Source organism: Megalobrama amblycephala, linkage group LG10 (assembly GCF_018812025.1).
Source record: "Megalobrama amblycephala isolate DHTTF-2021 linkage group LG10, ASM1881202v1, whole genome shotgun sequence".
NCBI lineage: Eukaryota > Metazoa > Chordata > Actinopteri > Cypriniformes > Xenocyprididae > Megalobrama > Megalobrama amblycephala.
The window spans coordinates 11,064,583-11,080,220 of record NC_063053.1 but is presented as its reverse complement, the minus strand read 5'-3'; the positions used below and the strand labels follow the sequence as shown (position 1 = coordinate 11,080,220).

General features: G+C 38.3%; 1 protein-coding gene across 6 annotated transcripts in view; it reads left to right on the top strand.

Moving 5' to 3' along the window:
• Positions 1-10,899, top strand: part of zfand3 (zinc finger, AN1-type domain 3) — a 34,323-nt gene extending 23,424 nt beyond the window's left edge. For 4 of the 6 annotated variants that reach the window (XM_048204540.1, XM_048204542.1, XM_048204541.1 and 1 more), the window contains 5 exons: positions 3,029-3,069; positions 3,155-3,334; positions 3,725-3,790; positions 6,236-6,403; positions 9,438-10,899. In XM_048204540.1, the coding sequence (XP_048060497.1) occupies positions 3,029-3,069; positions 3,155-3,334; positions 3,725-3,790; positions 6,236-6,403; positions 9,438-9,592 (610 nt within the window). In that variant the 3' untranslated portion in view covers positions 9,593-10,899. Of the gene's footprint in view, positions 1-3,028; positions 3,070-3,154; positions 3,335-3,724; positions 3,791-6,235; positions 6,404-7,206; positions 7,325-9,437 lie in introns of all 6 variants that reach the window. The other 2 variants (XR_007186727.1, XM_048204538.1) reach the window with 2 other exon arrangements.
• Positions 10,900-15,638: the final 4,739 nt, after the last annotated feature.

Below are 15,638 nucleotides of genomic sequence, written 5' to 3'. Positions count from 1 at the left end.
GTGATGATAATCGTCTGGAATTTTTATTGTGGTTTGTCAAAGTGGTAACCATTTCATCCCTAGTGGTGTACGGTTGGTTGAGTTTCTTTTTTTTAGTCTGCAACTAGATGATTAAGTCTGCAACTTAGATCCATTTAAGCCGAATTGTGGATAAATTACAATTAGTGATCGACCGATATTGATTTTTTTTATTTATTTATTTTTTTTAGAACCGATACCAATAATTTGTGTTTGTGCCCGATTACCGACATGCAGAACTGATATTTATTTACTGTTTTCTGTTTTTGACATGATTTCAATTCCACTGAACTGAACAAACCATTTTATTTATAACAATCACTCCCTCCTTGCACAGAAAACAAAACAAATCTTATTTTTACACCAAGAGGGGTCTGAAAGTGCAAAAAAATAAGTGCACTGTTACTAAACTGTTTTTGTTTAAAAAATAAAATCTTTGAGGTAAAAAAAACCAAAAAAAAACCCAGGTAAAATAAAGCACATAAGTAATTCTAATAGTGTAATCTTTCAGCCATCTTAAAAAAATGTTGAAAATTAGTAGTCTTTCATGTTAATTTTAATCTTCATATTACAAAAATAATTTTATTTATAAAAAGCATCAGCAGCAACACTAATGTTAACAATAAGCAAAATAAATGTAGAATGTCTAATGTTTTCAAATGGAGAAAATATATTAAAGACAGTAGTCATATCAACTTTGCAGATATGTAATACTTCATTTTAAACTACAGTTTTAGTAGGTTTATAAGCTGTTTAATAGTAGGGCTGGGCGATATATCGCATGCGATTCTCACGATGAATCGACTTCGATAATGAACCCGATTTTGCGTGGCTTATCAGTGAACTACGGCTCTGTCTATTAAAAGGCGCTCCATTTGAAAGCAGGTGATGGCGATTTAGCGGTAATCAGGGAACCGGCTTTACTGACGAAATGCGCGTGAGAATCGCATGCGATATATCGCCCAGCCCTATTTAATAGACTAAAGAGTGAAGAATAATTCGCTGGATAATGTTAAATAACTGAATAATATTCTCTGGAGAATTGGAATATAACAAACAAAACATTGTGTTTTATTGCATTTCTCAACTGGTATGTTATATCAGAATTTTTAATGTTTTTGTCATTCTAGATTATGAAATATCTGGTGACAAAGCACTGTTTAGCTATGCGTTAACACAGAACTATACTCAAACTGCAATTGCTCGTGGAGATAATAAATAATTAATTTCCATAGAGTTGTTTACTTGGATGTTTATTAGCGAATTAATGGTTATATAGTAAATGTTTATATAATTACGGATGTTTTAGACGAGTGAATCTTGTTAAAAGTTACATGCAGTGGCCGTGCTGGAACATTTCCTGAGCATCAACCCGTTGAGTGAACAGCAAAATGCAGACGACTTTGCGAGACTAATGATGAGCATAGACAACAGAGAGAGAAATTCAGTGCTTTTATTTCCAACATGTACTCATTCATGGCTGTATTATTTAATTCATGCAAAGTTACATCTTTATTGGGGCAGGACTTGACGGATTATCTTACGTGACTCCGTGAGCTTGTCTCTATTTCTTAGAGACAAGATGCATAAACTAGCTACATTTCAGGCATTTATGTAACATGTCTAATTTGTGCATTAATGGCTGTTATGTTAAATAAAGTTTACTAATTACAGCAAAGCAGGTAGGTATACTTTACCTGTGCACGCAGTTGTCTCGTCTCCCCTCAGATGTGCTGTAATGGCGATCCTGCGCGCAAAAACACCCACAAGATGGCGGCGTTTATCGGTAAATCCGATATTACAAAACCGATATCCGATTATGGTAAAATGCTTAAATAACGGGGAAAATATTAGTAAATCGATATATCGGTTGATCTCTAATTATAATAGGTGGCATTGATCAGCCTATCATAGTGCTCAGGAGGCACTGTGTTCTGTGTAACAGGTTTAACCGTTTCATCTGATCTCAACAACAACCGTCATACCATTCATTCAATCAGCACTGTCAATAATATCTTTCCGACCTTTTTATTGCTCATGCACACATAGCTACTCCATCGGTGTGTTCATGTGGTGATGAGCACATTTGAGTGTGGAAAAGCACATCTTCTTAATATGCATTATTCCCACCCACAATGCCCTGCTCTCTCCCCATGCTTCCTTCCGCCTCCTTGATTGGCCGCTGATTATGATTGCGCTTGATTGGGTCTGTTGATGTTGTTTTCAATGCTAACTTGTGTCATCCTGAGAGAGAGTTTGGAGTCACTCTTAAGAAGTGCAATGGTTGTTTGTTGTGTCTGTGTAAATAAAGTGTGTGATATGTCACCACCCTCAGCCTGCAGGTAAAAAACTGAAGAGCTCTCCACTGATGAGGTGTCTGAGACTTTGTTCACACTGAAAACAATTCAGATTCAGAGAAAATATCTCATTAAATAGGTATAGCTGTTGTGTAGAGTAAAACTTGAGTGCAAGTCATAGTGTTTGTTTTGTGAGGTTGTTATTTCAGGACTTTTTGAGTTCTTTTCAGTGAGTCAAATGAACTGGTCTTAGTGAACAAAATAAATTTCTAAACATTTTTATCCAATAATCATAACTTGAAAGGTCACACAAGAAATGCATTTAATAAAAGTGTAGGAACCTTTTAATTTGTATTTGTTCTGTTGTTTTATTTGTTTATTTGTTAATTACTTGAATAGTTTTTCTAAAACATTTTAATTTTCATTATTAAAAATATTCAATAATAATATAAAAAATATATTTTTTTAATTTAATTTTTTAAAATTCTAATAAAGTCTTGAAGCTTACTTGTAATTTTTAAATGTAATGTAAGGAATGTTGTCAGCAGCCCATTAGGTTTTAATGTGGCATTGAAATCTGTATCGAGAATAGTGTAATTTTGCTAGTATTAATTTCAACTACTAATATTTTGTTGTTGTGACAGTCATTTCACAATAGAAATGTGCTCTTGCTCTGTACAGATATTTGAAATTGTCTTCTTTTCTCTCTCCAGGTCTAGCAAAACCATGAACCTTTGCTCCAAATGTTTTGCTGGTAAGTTACTTACAGTACATGGTCTATATAATAAGTGTGTCTGAACTGTGTTTGACACACTCACATTCTCTGTTCTCTCTATCAGACATACAGAAGAAACAGCCAGACGAGGACTGCACTCCAGAGCCCGCCCCCAGCTCCAGCAATAGCCAATCAGCAGTCTTCTGCAATGAGACGAGCAGCAGCAGTAGCCAAACCCTGTCCTCCAAGCCAGCCAGCTCTGAGGAGCCCTCGACAGAAGCCACAACTCTTCCTGCACAGGACGGTGAGGACACACTAATGTTTTCTGTCTTACCTGTAATAACTGAGATGATATTGAGATGAAGTCTCAGATGGGCCCTTATCATTTTAATATTTCACAGCAGTCATAGAGAATGAAAGACTGCTGAACATTGCAGATGAATAAGACCAACAGACACATTCTAATGTTTGTTTTGGGAATGTGAAATGCCAAAATCTGAGTTGAAGACAACCAGAAAGTCTTGGAGATCTAGACTAGTGGTTCTCAAATGGTGGGTTGCAGGGAAGAAGACTCCTAAATAGCAACGCCAAGGTCATGGGTTTGATTCCCAGAGAATGCATGAACTGATAAATGCAATGCAAGTCACTTTGGATAAATGCATAAATCTAAATCTTATTTCGTTCTCTCTCCCAGAAGTCTCCAGTACAGACACAGCTCGCGGCACGCTATCCACTCCTACAAAACGACCCTGCGACTCAGGTACACCTCACCACTGCTGTTGTTGTGTTTGTTTGTGTCTGGCAGCTTTTAATAGTCTAGCACATCACACCACTTTGGAACTGAGCTGTAAATGTACAGCAGCATACAAATGTGGTTAGAATGTCTCAAAGCAGCTGTTTGAAGGTAATCGGGTGTTACAAATTGCAAAATCTTTTTAGTAAACTTAACTATCCAATTATTAATATTATTTTTTTTGTGAATCGATGCAGAAACATGATGCATTAATAAATGTATATTTTCTCCCACTCGTTACACATTCATTACCACCTCTCCATCCACAAAAAAACTGTTTTAAAGCTCTAAAAGCACAGGAAGCTCTGGTGTAGACTGACTTACCAAGGTCAGAGAAAGCTAAATCAATAGAGTTCAAGCTCTGGTCAAGCCATACTTCTCTCTAGAGTATTTGCAAACTTTCTGCCGACTTTAGAAGTCCCTCCTTAGGGGCTCCACGTTATAACCACATTTTAGGGCTGGCCAGTATGGTGATATCATAGCGACAGTATAAAGCGCCTGTCGATGGAGATTTTGGTATATATTGTATGTCGCAGTATGTAAATATGTGCGGACTGCCTGAAGTTATTGACACATTAGAGCAATAAAGAAACATGCATGAATGAGACAAAGTGCAGGAAGTGTGTGACATTAAAAACATTTTATTAAGTGCAATAAGCCTTGAAAAAAGAACCCTGTACTCATGCAGACTGACACACATCCGAAGCACGTGCATAGAAATCCGCCTCTCTGACAGCATGTGATCACAACACAAAATTATGACAAAATGCCAGTCTTCAAGGGTTAGTTCACCCAAAATTGAAAATTCTGTTATTAATTACTCACTCTCATGTCATTCCACACCCGTAAGACCTGTATTCATCTTCGGAACACAAATTAAGATATTTTTGATAAAATCCGATGACTCGGTGAGGCCTCCATTGCCAGCAAGTGAATTTCCTTTTTCAGTGCCCAGAAAGGTACTTAAAACATATTTAAACGGTTCATGTGAGTACAGTGGTTCAACCTTAATGTTATAAAGCGACGAGAATACTTTTTGTGCACCAACAAAAAAAAAAAAAAAAAAAAAAAAAAGACTTATTCAACAATATCTAGTGATGGGCGATTTCAAAACACTGCTTCATGAAGCTTCGAAGCTTTATGAATCTTTTTTCAAATTAGTGGTTTGGAGTGCCAAAGTCACATGATTTCAGTAAATGAGGCTTCAGTATGTTATGTGTTTCGAAATTTCAGTGGATCACGTGACTTTGGCAGTTTGATACGTGCTCCAAACCACTGATTCGAAGCAAAAGATTTGTGAAGCTTCGAAGCTTCATGAAGCAGAATTTGAAATCGCCCATCACTAGATATTGTTGAATAAGCCATTATTTTGTTTTTTTGCCGTATTCTCATCGCTTTATAATATTAAGGTTGAACCACTGTAGACATGTTTTAAATATGTTTTTTGGTACCTTTCTGGGCATTAAAAAAGGAAATTAACTTGCTGGCAATGCAGGCCTCACTGAACCATCAGATTCTATCAAAAATATCTTAATTTGTGTTGTCTTATGGGTGTGGAATGACATGAGAGTGAGTAATTAAAAACAGAATTTTCATTTTTGAGTGAACTAACCCTTTCACATAAATAGTTATCAGTTATATCTTAAGTGAATGTAAACATTTGGAAATCGGATGTGTATCAGTATTGTAGATCCATGCATTAGTTCTTAAAGTGACAACAAAAGAAAAAGAAAATCACTCGCTGCTCTTGAGGTTTTCCAAATGGGTCGTGATTCTCTCTCTAATCGATTCTGAGCTTAGTTTTTAACAGTAGATGGCACTGCATGCTTTAAAAAACAGCTGTACTCTGCTTGCTTCCGATTCCTTAGACACACCACTTGAACTTTCTATAAAATAATCAATTCATAAAGTTCAAAAAGGTTAAAGCGAATTACAAGGCTGTTTGTAGTGGGCTGTTTACATTAATCTCTCATCATAAAAGCATTTTGTGGTACTTTCTCAAACTCGGTCAAACGCACGAGGGCTTTTCTTCGTGAGCGTTTGAATGTGCGGTTAAAAACTAGCCTAGAGCTCTGCATTCAGAAAATAACAGAATCGATCCTTGAATCGCAATGCATCTATTTATTGTCCAAACCTAGCAAAGTCATCATCCATTAAACCTCAAATCTCTTTAATATCTTCAAATCTGCCCAAATATTCAAACTACATACAGCATATTTAACCTTCAATCCATTGTAAACCATGCACATTTAACCCCATTTAGTAATGAGATGCATGGTAAGTAAAACACCTGCTACCTAACTGAAGCACTTGGTGCTCTCTATGGTGTTATAAACTTGCACCAGGTAGTTCTGCAGTAGTGATGCACTTGCAACTGCATAAGAATTTAAAAGTGCTTGTCGGTGTGTTCAGCCTCAGGTTCAGAGAGCGAGTCGTCCCCGGAGAAGCGTGTTCGTGTGGGAGAGGCTTCATGTTCTGAAGATTCTCCACGAGTTCCCAAGCAGAAGAACCGTCGGCGGTGCCATCGCTGCCAAACCAAACTGGAGCTCGTACAACAGGAGCTGGGGTCCTGTCGCTGTGGTTAGTATGGACGTCATCTTACGCCGTGTCATCTGCGAGGTGATGTGACGTGACAAAACTGTAACGCTTCCTCGCATGCGTGAAGTCTCGACAGCTTTGTTGATGCCTACGAAAGCGGTCTAGTTTTGTCACATCACGTCACTTGTTCTGGCGGCGTAAATGATGGGTTTTCCAATTCTGTGTGGGCCTGTTCATTCCTCACCTGACTGTTTGCAATTTCAGCGAGAACTTTTAGATCCCTACAGAACTAAAGTATATTTAACCCCCCTCGGTCATTTAAATTTCAGACTCTAACTGTAGGTAATGAAATAAAGTGAGCGTTTAAACATAATTGCGCAGTTAACATCAGTCCTCCTGGCTGTGCTTTTTTGTCTTGTTTTTTCAAACTGAAGGTGGTATTGTAAGTCATCAGTCTAATGACAATTCCCACTGCTCTGCTAATACACTTATGGATCTGACTGTTCCCGTGACAGCTCACATCTGAGTCATTATCCCACCGGGGTTCGTCTCAGACAGGACTCCTGCAGTTATTCAACGCTGAAAACTCTACCGCATTTTCTTCCTGGGGTTAGGAAATCTGTTTGGATGCTTTGTAAAATGTACAGTAGCATATAAGCGAGTAATCCGAGTCGATTTAAGTGCAATTCAGACTGATTAGCTAATCTATTCGAATGATTAATTAATATGAACCGCCCCATTTGAGTGAATCTTCCATGAATCGGGCAGCACATTATGCTGTAGGTTTATGGTTGCATGCAGTCAGTGAGAGCAACCTTGTTTTTCTTTTTCGCCAAACAATTCAGAAGCTGACAACTCATCTAGAATTTATATTCAGCGACGTCGCTCCTGAATAGCACTACATGATGCACTGGTGTGCGTAGTGCCATGCAGCTCTTCTGTGGCTGTCGTAATTGAAACATTGTAAGCTTTTAATCATCTCTGACTCATTAAAAACACCATGTGTATTAATGAATATATTAAACTCCTTAACGAGATTCTCTTCTTAATGAGGCTCGAGGATTGGAAGACGGAATGGATTCTCCTCTGTGTGCGAAGCTGGTTTTTATTTACTTGGAAATGATCTCAGATCACATTCTCTAAGAAGTCAAACTATGTTTGGTCTATGTGTAGTTAGTGGTGTTTGCTAGTATAGATATTGCTCAGCTTGGTCTTATGGATTTGAACACTGCACAATCTTTGAAATGCCTCTCGGGCTGCTATTTCAGTCATGCAAGTACCGTTTGGATGGGGACACATCAAGTTCTCCAAAGCTTGACTTGTTGCCTCGCTGCTCTATCAGGCAGTGGCTTTGCAAGTAGCGTTTGCGCACGAAGACACCTCACGAAACTGATTTCGGACAGACTTCTTAGGCAGGTTTAATGATCTACAGCAAAATAGTGCGAGCTTTGGTGATAACTAAGAGAATATTTAATTCCTACAATCACAATTTCTCATTAGAAATGACAGCAAAAGTGGAAAACAGTGGTCAAAAACATACATTTTTACACAAACTGGCCACCAACTGGAACTTTTTACATGGCATCTTTATTTTTAGCTCAACTGTTAGAGAATGGAAAGCACAGGATTGTGGGATATCAAAGGCAGTGAAGGATACATCCATGCTCCCTTCAAAAATCGATCAGATGAAGGTATCTCATGAGACGGGAAGTGAAGCTTACTTTGGATTCGGACATGTCTCGATGCCTTCCTACCTGGGAATGCCTCCTCCGAAGGCAGCATTTTTCAGTTTTCGGATGCAGCCGTAGTAATACGAGTCCACCGTCTTTGTATATCTAAAGCCTTTGGCTATACTTCAAGCAGAAAAGAATGCACAACTTTTGTCATGCCAGTAAAAAACTGAATTGAAAGCTGAAGTTGAATTTTCACCCCAGCAACATGGCAATGAATTTTGCACAAGCAAGCACCACAAAAATCTAGTTACTTTCTTTGGAAATGATCTCATTTCACAGTTTTCACTCCCTGATAAATCAATCAATGATCGTCTGGTTTGTAGTTAGTGGTGTTTGCTAGCGTAGCTGTTTCTCACTTTGGTGTTAGGGTTTTAAGATTGCACATTTGTACTATAATAGTGAATGATACCTCATTTTGTGCAAGATAACACTCTAGCAAACACATGGTACATATGCATATATTTTGTTTTGTTTTGCTTTATTTTTTATTGATTTTATTGTTTGTTTGCACTATTTTAACATTTGTTTGCAGCAAAGCTTTTAACACAGCTTAGCTGCAAACAAATCTTAATGCACAATTTATGTCATACAAATAAAACACAAAATTGAAACTGCAATTGAATTTGGAGAGAAAAAAATTGCCAAAAAACAATCGCATAGAATTGCATTAAAAGAGAAGCCTTAAGGATATCTTATTATGGGATTATTCTATTTTACTTTATTTTTTTTTTTACTTGTTTGTTTGCATGATTAAATATTTAGATTTTTATATTTTTAATACCTTTTCTTTCATATTATTTAGCTTTTAGCACAGCTGAGCTGCAAACAAATCTCAATGCACATTTTTTGTCATGCCAATTAAACACTTATTCAGAAAACTGAAATTAAACTTGAAGATAAAAATAAAATAAAATCATGAAGGACATTGAAGGATAGACCAGCAATATCCAGCTGTAGGATATCGTGGAGACTTGGTTGTAGCTTTTGTACTTGTTTTAATTAGTACTGACCCCTAACGACATACCTTCTTCATGCCAGTGATGTATTGCATGGGCAAGCACCATTAAAATCTTTTACTAGGAAATGATCTGAGATCAGTATAATCTCTCTGGCATTAATTTAAAAAAGCAGACACTTCAGCAGGCTAACAGTGATGTAATTAGTGACTTTTTAGAGTCATTTGTATGCGTGTTGGGGAACAAGATGCACTCTTAAGCATGCTGTTAAAATCCGTTAAATACGAATGTTACATGCTCTGCCATTAGAACGTTTTGTAAAATCAACCTTGAGCAGGTTATACAACACTTTCATCTCACTGTAATCACTCTCTCTCTTGTTCTCAGGTTATGTGTTCTGCATGTTGCACCGGTTGCCGGAGCAACACGACTGTATGTTTGACCATCTGGGCCGCGGCCGAGAGGAAGCTGTGCTGAAGATGGTTAAACTGGACCGCAAGGTGGGCCGAACCTGCCAGCGCATCGGAGAGGAGTGCTCTTGAACGCACACACTCGCACACACACGCACACACACACACACACACACACAGACACACACGCACGCACGCATCCACCGATCACTCACCTGTTAGTGGCATCTTTTTTCCTCCAACACGTCTCAGAGGACCCCGCACCCCTGCTTGACCTCTGACCCCTCAGTAGCCTTGTGCTCATCACACACAGGCGACCCGCACAGCCTTAACGTTCTGTTTTCAGTCCCCTTCCACACCCAGTGCATATGCAGGTCAGTAGGTCAGACGAATTTGGGCTCCCAAGCGGCCTGTACTTTGGAGAACTGCTCTTGTCTCAGAGGCTGCGATCGACTCCAGGGGAAACACATCGATCGATCGAGACCTCTGGGATCTTCTTCTCCATCACACGGACAGACGCTGACCGAGGGAAAGGGGGTGACCTGGATCACACGAGTCACCCTGTCCCGGGAAAAAGCCCGGCTCTGCCGCAGCTTGTCGAATCGATTCCCTCGGCCGATCCGCGTCAGAGCCGTGCCTGTTTTACTCGCGTACACTCGCACTCACGTATGCACTTACAGCCGTGTTTTCATGCGCAGTTCGGCGCAATCAAAACGGTACCCTTTGGTTTGGGTTCAGTTGGGAAAAGGGCCGCCCACAGCTCATCTGAGAACTGTAGTTCGTTCAGGTCTGAATAAACACACTCTGTAACCTCGTACAACTCCCATCAGCCCTTGCATCATACACTCTGCCTCTTTTAAAGCAGCTGAAGATCTCGGTGGCTTTTTTTTTTTTTTTGCCCCTTTTTTTTTTTTTCTCTCGCTTTCTCTCTGTCCTCCATCATTCTTACTAGTTTCCTGTACTTTCTCCTGCCTGCTCATGCTAACCTTTCTTTCTATATTCTCTTGATTCTTTCTCTCTCTTTTGCTTTCTTTCCTTCCCTCCCATACATGGCATTATGGAGGGATTTGTTCAACTCTGGTGGGAACGAGGAAGGCGGAGTCTCAAATTACTGGCGCTTTTGTTTTATTTTAATTTTTTTTTATTATTATTACTTTGACTGGTTTTCTGTTGATGTCGACATGGACAGCTGAAGATAAGAGATGAATATTGTGTATCTTAAGAAAAATCCTTATTTAACCTCCTTTGTGTTTCTGGTTAACTCTCACTCTAAGCATAGAGCTGCATTACTTTGCCCTTTTTAGGTTAACATTTAAAAAACATACAAAAAACAAAGATATGGATAAGATAAAATTCTGTAGCCTTTCTTTTTTTGTTTTCTTGTTTTCCTTTTTTTCCTTTCCTCTTTTGCTGAAAAAGAATAAAACTGGATTAGAGGATGTGTGGCATGCTTTTCTTTTTTACTAGATTGAGTGATTTTCATTTAAACAGAGTTTGTGCAAAAAAACATTGACTTAAACAGCTGAACGGTGAAATATACAAACAGTTCATAAATATAGTAATATTCTACCATTCAAAAGTTTGGGATCAGTAAGATTTGTATTATTTAGATGGTCTTTTCTGCTTACCGAGTCTGCATTTATTAAAACCGTAATATTGTGAAATATTATTAGAATTTAAAATAACTGTTTTATGTTGTAATATCTTTTGAAATTTAATTTATTCCTGTGAACAAAGCTGAATTTTCCGCATCATTACTCCAGTCTTCAGTGTCACATGATCCTTCAAGAAATCATTCTAATATGGTGATTTGCTGTTCAAGAAAAGATTCTTATCACCCGAAAATAATTCTGTCATTAATTACACACCCTTATGTCGTTCCACAACCGTAAGACCTTAGTTCAACTTCGGAACACAAATTAAGATATTTTTGATAAAATCCGATGGCTCAATGTGGCCTGCCTTGACAAGTTAATTAACACTTTCAAATGCCCAGAAAGGTACTAAAAACATATTTGTTCATGTGACTTAATATTATGAAGCAATGAGAATACTTTTTGTGTGCAAAAAAAATAAAATAAAAAAATAACGACTTTATTCAATATCTAGTGATGGGCGATTTCAAAACGCTGCTACATGAAGCTTTGAAACATTACGAATCGTTTGTTTCGAATCAGTGATTCGGTATCAAACTGCCAAAATCACGTGAACCATTGAAATTTCAAAATGTAGCAGTAAAGCAGTTTTGAAATCGACCATCACTAGATATTGTTGAATAAAAAGTAGTTTTGTTTTCTTGGTGCAAAAAAATAAAAATAAAATAAATTTCCTCATCGCTTCATAACATTAAGGTTGAATCATTGTTTTAAATGTCTTTAATAGCTTTCTTGGCATTGAAAGTGTTAATTATCTTGCTGTCAATAGAGGCCCCACTGAGCCATCAGATTTGATCAAAAATATCTTAATTTGTGTTCCAAAGATGAATGAAGGTCTTACGGGTGTGGAACGACATGAGGGTGAGTAATTTATGGGTAAACTAACCCTTTAATGTATATTAATTTCTTTGAAATCTTAAACTGACCCCACACTTTTGAACATGGCCACAGGGTAAACCAACTTTATTCAATAAAGATTTTACCAATATTAAATAAGTTAATAATTTGTATGAGTGCAGTACTGAAGACATTTTATGTGCAAGCGATAGTAAAACATGAAAATACAGAACACGATCATGCAGGTCCAGAGAGTAAACAGAGCTTGAATTGGAGCATAGCCAACAATAATTCTCTTTTTTTTTTTTTTTTTTGTGGTTAAAAAGAAAAATTGTTAACCAGCATAAGCCAAATGTGAATTCCTTTGACAAATAGGTTAGCTGTAAAAGCTGGAAGCACAACCATAGGACATACAGAAATTAGCAGGCTAGAGGAATGGCTTCATATATTCCCCTGGATGGAATGAACACCTGTGACCCAGTTTCAACAAAACCAGCGTCACGAGCCCTACAAATATGGGTCTAACAGCGGCTGTTCATAAACCGCTGGTGTTTAAGGTCAGTGATGTGTAACCTGGGGTTGAAAAGCTCTGAACCTGGATCCCACGAGCACAGCGGAGGGTACGGTGGTCGCTTTAAGTCAAGCTATGTACTAATAATGGCTGTGTCTGAAACCAAAGGCAGCTTCTTTTTTTTTTTTTTCAATTATTTCAGACAGCCAAGATTTCATTACCATTAGCTAAATATGATGGCATATAAAAGTGTGCACTTTCCACAAATATGTTCAAAGAATGTTGCCTAACAAAAGAACCTATAGCATGAAAGAATCTATTTTTAAATGGCTGTATGTCCCCTTTCAACTGTATATAACAATTCCATTCAATGTCAATGTTTATATGATATGATGGTAAAAGTAACATTTTTTAAAATACATTTTCTCATTGAAAATGTTCATTTTTATAACAACACATCAGGGTTGTTTATTTAGCATATGTATATGTATGATATATATATATACCGATCAGGCATAACATTATGAAAACCTTCGTAATATTGTGTTGGTCCCCCTTTTGCTGCCAAAACAGCCCTGACCAGTCAAGGCATGGACTCCACTAGACCCCTAAAGGTGTGCTGTGGTATCTGGCACCAAGATGTTAGCAGCAGATCCTGTAAGTCCTGTAAGTTGCAAGGTGGAGCCTCCATGGATCGGACTTGTTTGTTCAGCACATTCCACAGATACTCGATTGGATTGAGATCTGGGGAATTTGGAGGCCAAGTCAACACCTCAAACTCATTGTTGTGCTCCTCAAACCATTCCTGAACCATTTTTGCTTTGTGGTAGGGTGCATTATCCTGCTGAAAGAGGCCACAGCCACCAGGGAATACCATTTTCATTTTCATTTCAATACCATTTTCACTGCCTCAGCTTGCCTTCCCATAGTGCATTCTGGTGCCATGTATTTTCCAGGTAAGCGACGCACCTGGCCATACACGTGATGTAAAAGAAAATATGATTCATCAGACCAGTCCACCTTCTTCCATTGCTCCCTGGTCAAGTTCTGATGCTCATGTGCCCACTGTTGGCACTTTTGGTGGTGGACAGGGGTCAGCATGGGCACCCTGACTGGTCTGCGGCTATGCAGCCCCATACACAACAAACTGATGCACTGTGTATTCTGACACCTTTCTATCAGAACCAGCATTAACTTCTTGAGCAAATTGAGTTACAGTAGCTCGTCTGTTGGATCGGTCCACACAGGCCAGCCTTCGCTCCCCACGTGCATCAATAAGCCTTGGCCGCCCATGACCCTGTTGCCAGTTCACCACTGTTCCTTCCTTGAACCACTTTTGATAGATACTGACCACTGCAGACCGGAACACCCCACAAGAGCTGCAGTTTTGATTATGCTCTGTCCCAGTCATCCATCACAATTTGGCCCTCGACAAACTCGATAATCAGTGTTATTCACCTGTCAGAGGTCATAATGTTATGCCAGATCGGTGTATATATATATATATATATATATATATATAAAACGTATGTATGTATATAGTAGGCCTAGATGACAGTTGTCAGTTGTGTGTTTTGATGAATGTAAGGTAAGTGGATGATGAGTGTTCAATCTTCTCAGACATCAGTCTCACAGCTCTGTGTCAGCAAAGAGAGACTCTCTAATCAAATAGCACCTTCAGATGCAGCGCGGCCAGCCGGCGTGTTACAGATTCAACAGGGCCATTGCAGCACTGGCAGACACTCTAAAGGCAGATGGGCAGATCAATCAAATAAATGGAGACAAAATATTCCTCATAAACAGAGATTTTTGATAAATATGCAGCTTATTGTGCTGAAACGGTCAAAAAAACACTATACTCTGCAGAGTTCAGCATTTATAGAATAGAATAAATAAATAAAGGGCATGTACTCAGTGTAATAGGGTCACTTCTACAATACTTTAGTATTTTCATGTGCTCATTATATGCTGAATAAAATATTGAACAAAAATTTGTGTAGATGGAAAGCTCTCAGATTTAATTAAAAAGATCTTAATTTGTGTTCTGAAAAATGAACGAAGGTCTTTCAGGTTTGGAACGACATAAGGGTGAGTAAATAATGACAGAATTGTCATTTTTGGGTGAATTAACCCTTTAATTAAAATGTTCAAAACCAAAAAAAATTCTTTCCTTCCTGTTTTTGTGAAGAAAAAAAACAGAAACACAAATAGCAGCCACTTCCTTAATGACATCATCCCTCAGGAAGTGACATCATTTTGGAGGGATGTCATGAAATCAACAGCACAAACATTAGTGAGTATTAGTGGTGGATTTGATGAAACGCTGTGGTGTTTTGTAGTATAAGTTGGTTTGCCTCACATCCTGTTTGATAAAGTTACAAAAGTCAGTTTGATAATCATTTCAAGACGATTGAAACAAAAAAATAAATGAGTTGACATCTCATGTACTGTAAAACAGCTGTCAATCCCTCATTGAGCAATGACTTTAGCTCAGCTCTTCCCATCCAGTTAATTTTCTTAATTTAGAATATATATATATATATATATACACACACACAGGCCCAGATTGCCCCCAAATCTCCATCAAAGACACTTTTATCTTAGGATATTGTAGTGCTGAAGCGGATTTGAGGGCCGCTGTGTCCAGTTGTAATCCACTCAAACCCTGATCCTCTGGCGGTCAGCGGTTAACCAGCCATGCGGGTGTAATCCAGACAGATTTATCCGCGGCGTCCGGTAACAGGCGTCCTGCTGCGTCCTAATGCTGTTCTCCCCCAATTAGCCTCATGTTTCTCTTGCACTTCTTGCAAATGTTTTCCTGAGACAGAACGATTTGTTCTGGCTGATAGCAAGTGAAAGCAAATTACCACTGGATTAATGGAGTGAGTATGTGTGTGTGCGCTTGTAAGGATTCATGTGTGTATGAGGATGTTTTTCTAATCAAATTAAGATGGCCAGCAGTGGACGTCCTTATTTACTGTCATATTAGTCAGATATCTGGTGGAGGATGAGAGAAGACAGACTGCATGGGTGTCTAATGTGATTTGCGTTCATTATCTCTGAGTTGAAATTACATCTCTTGTTAATGCACACTTTGTTCAGTCCGAGTCTTAAATGAACAATCAATCTTGAGCTTTTAGTGTGGACAGTGACCTCTCATTTCTCTCTTCATCTT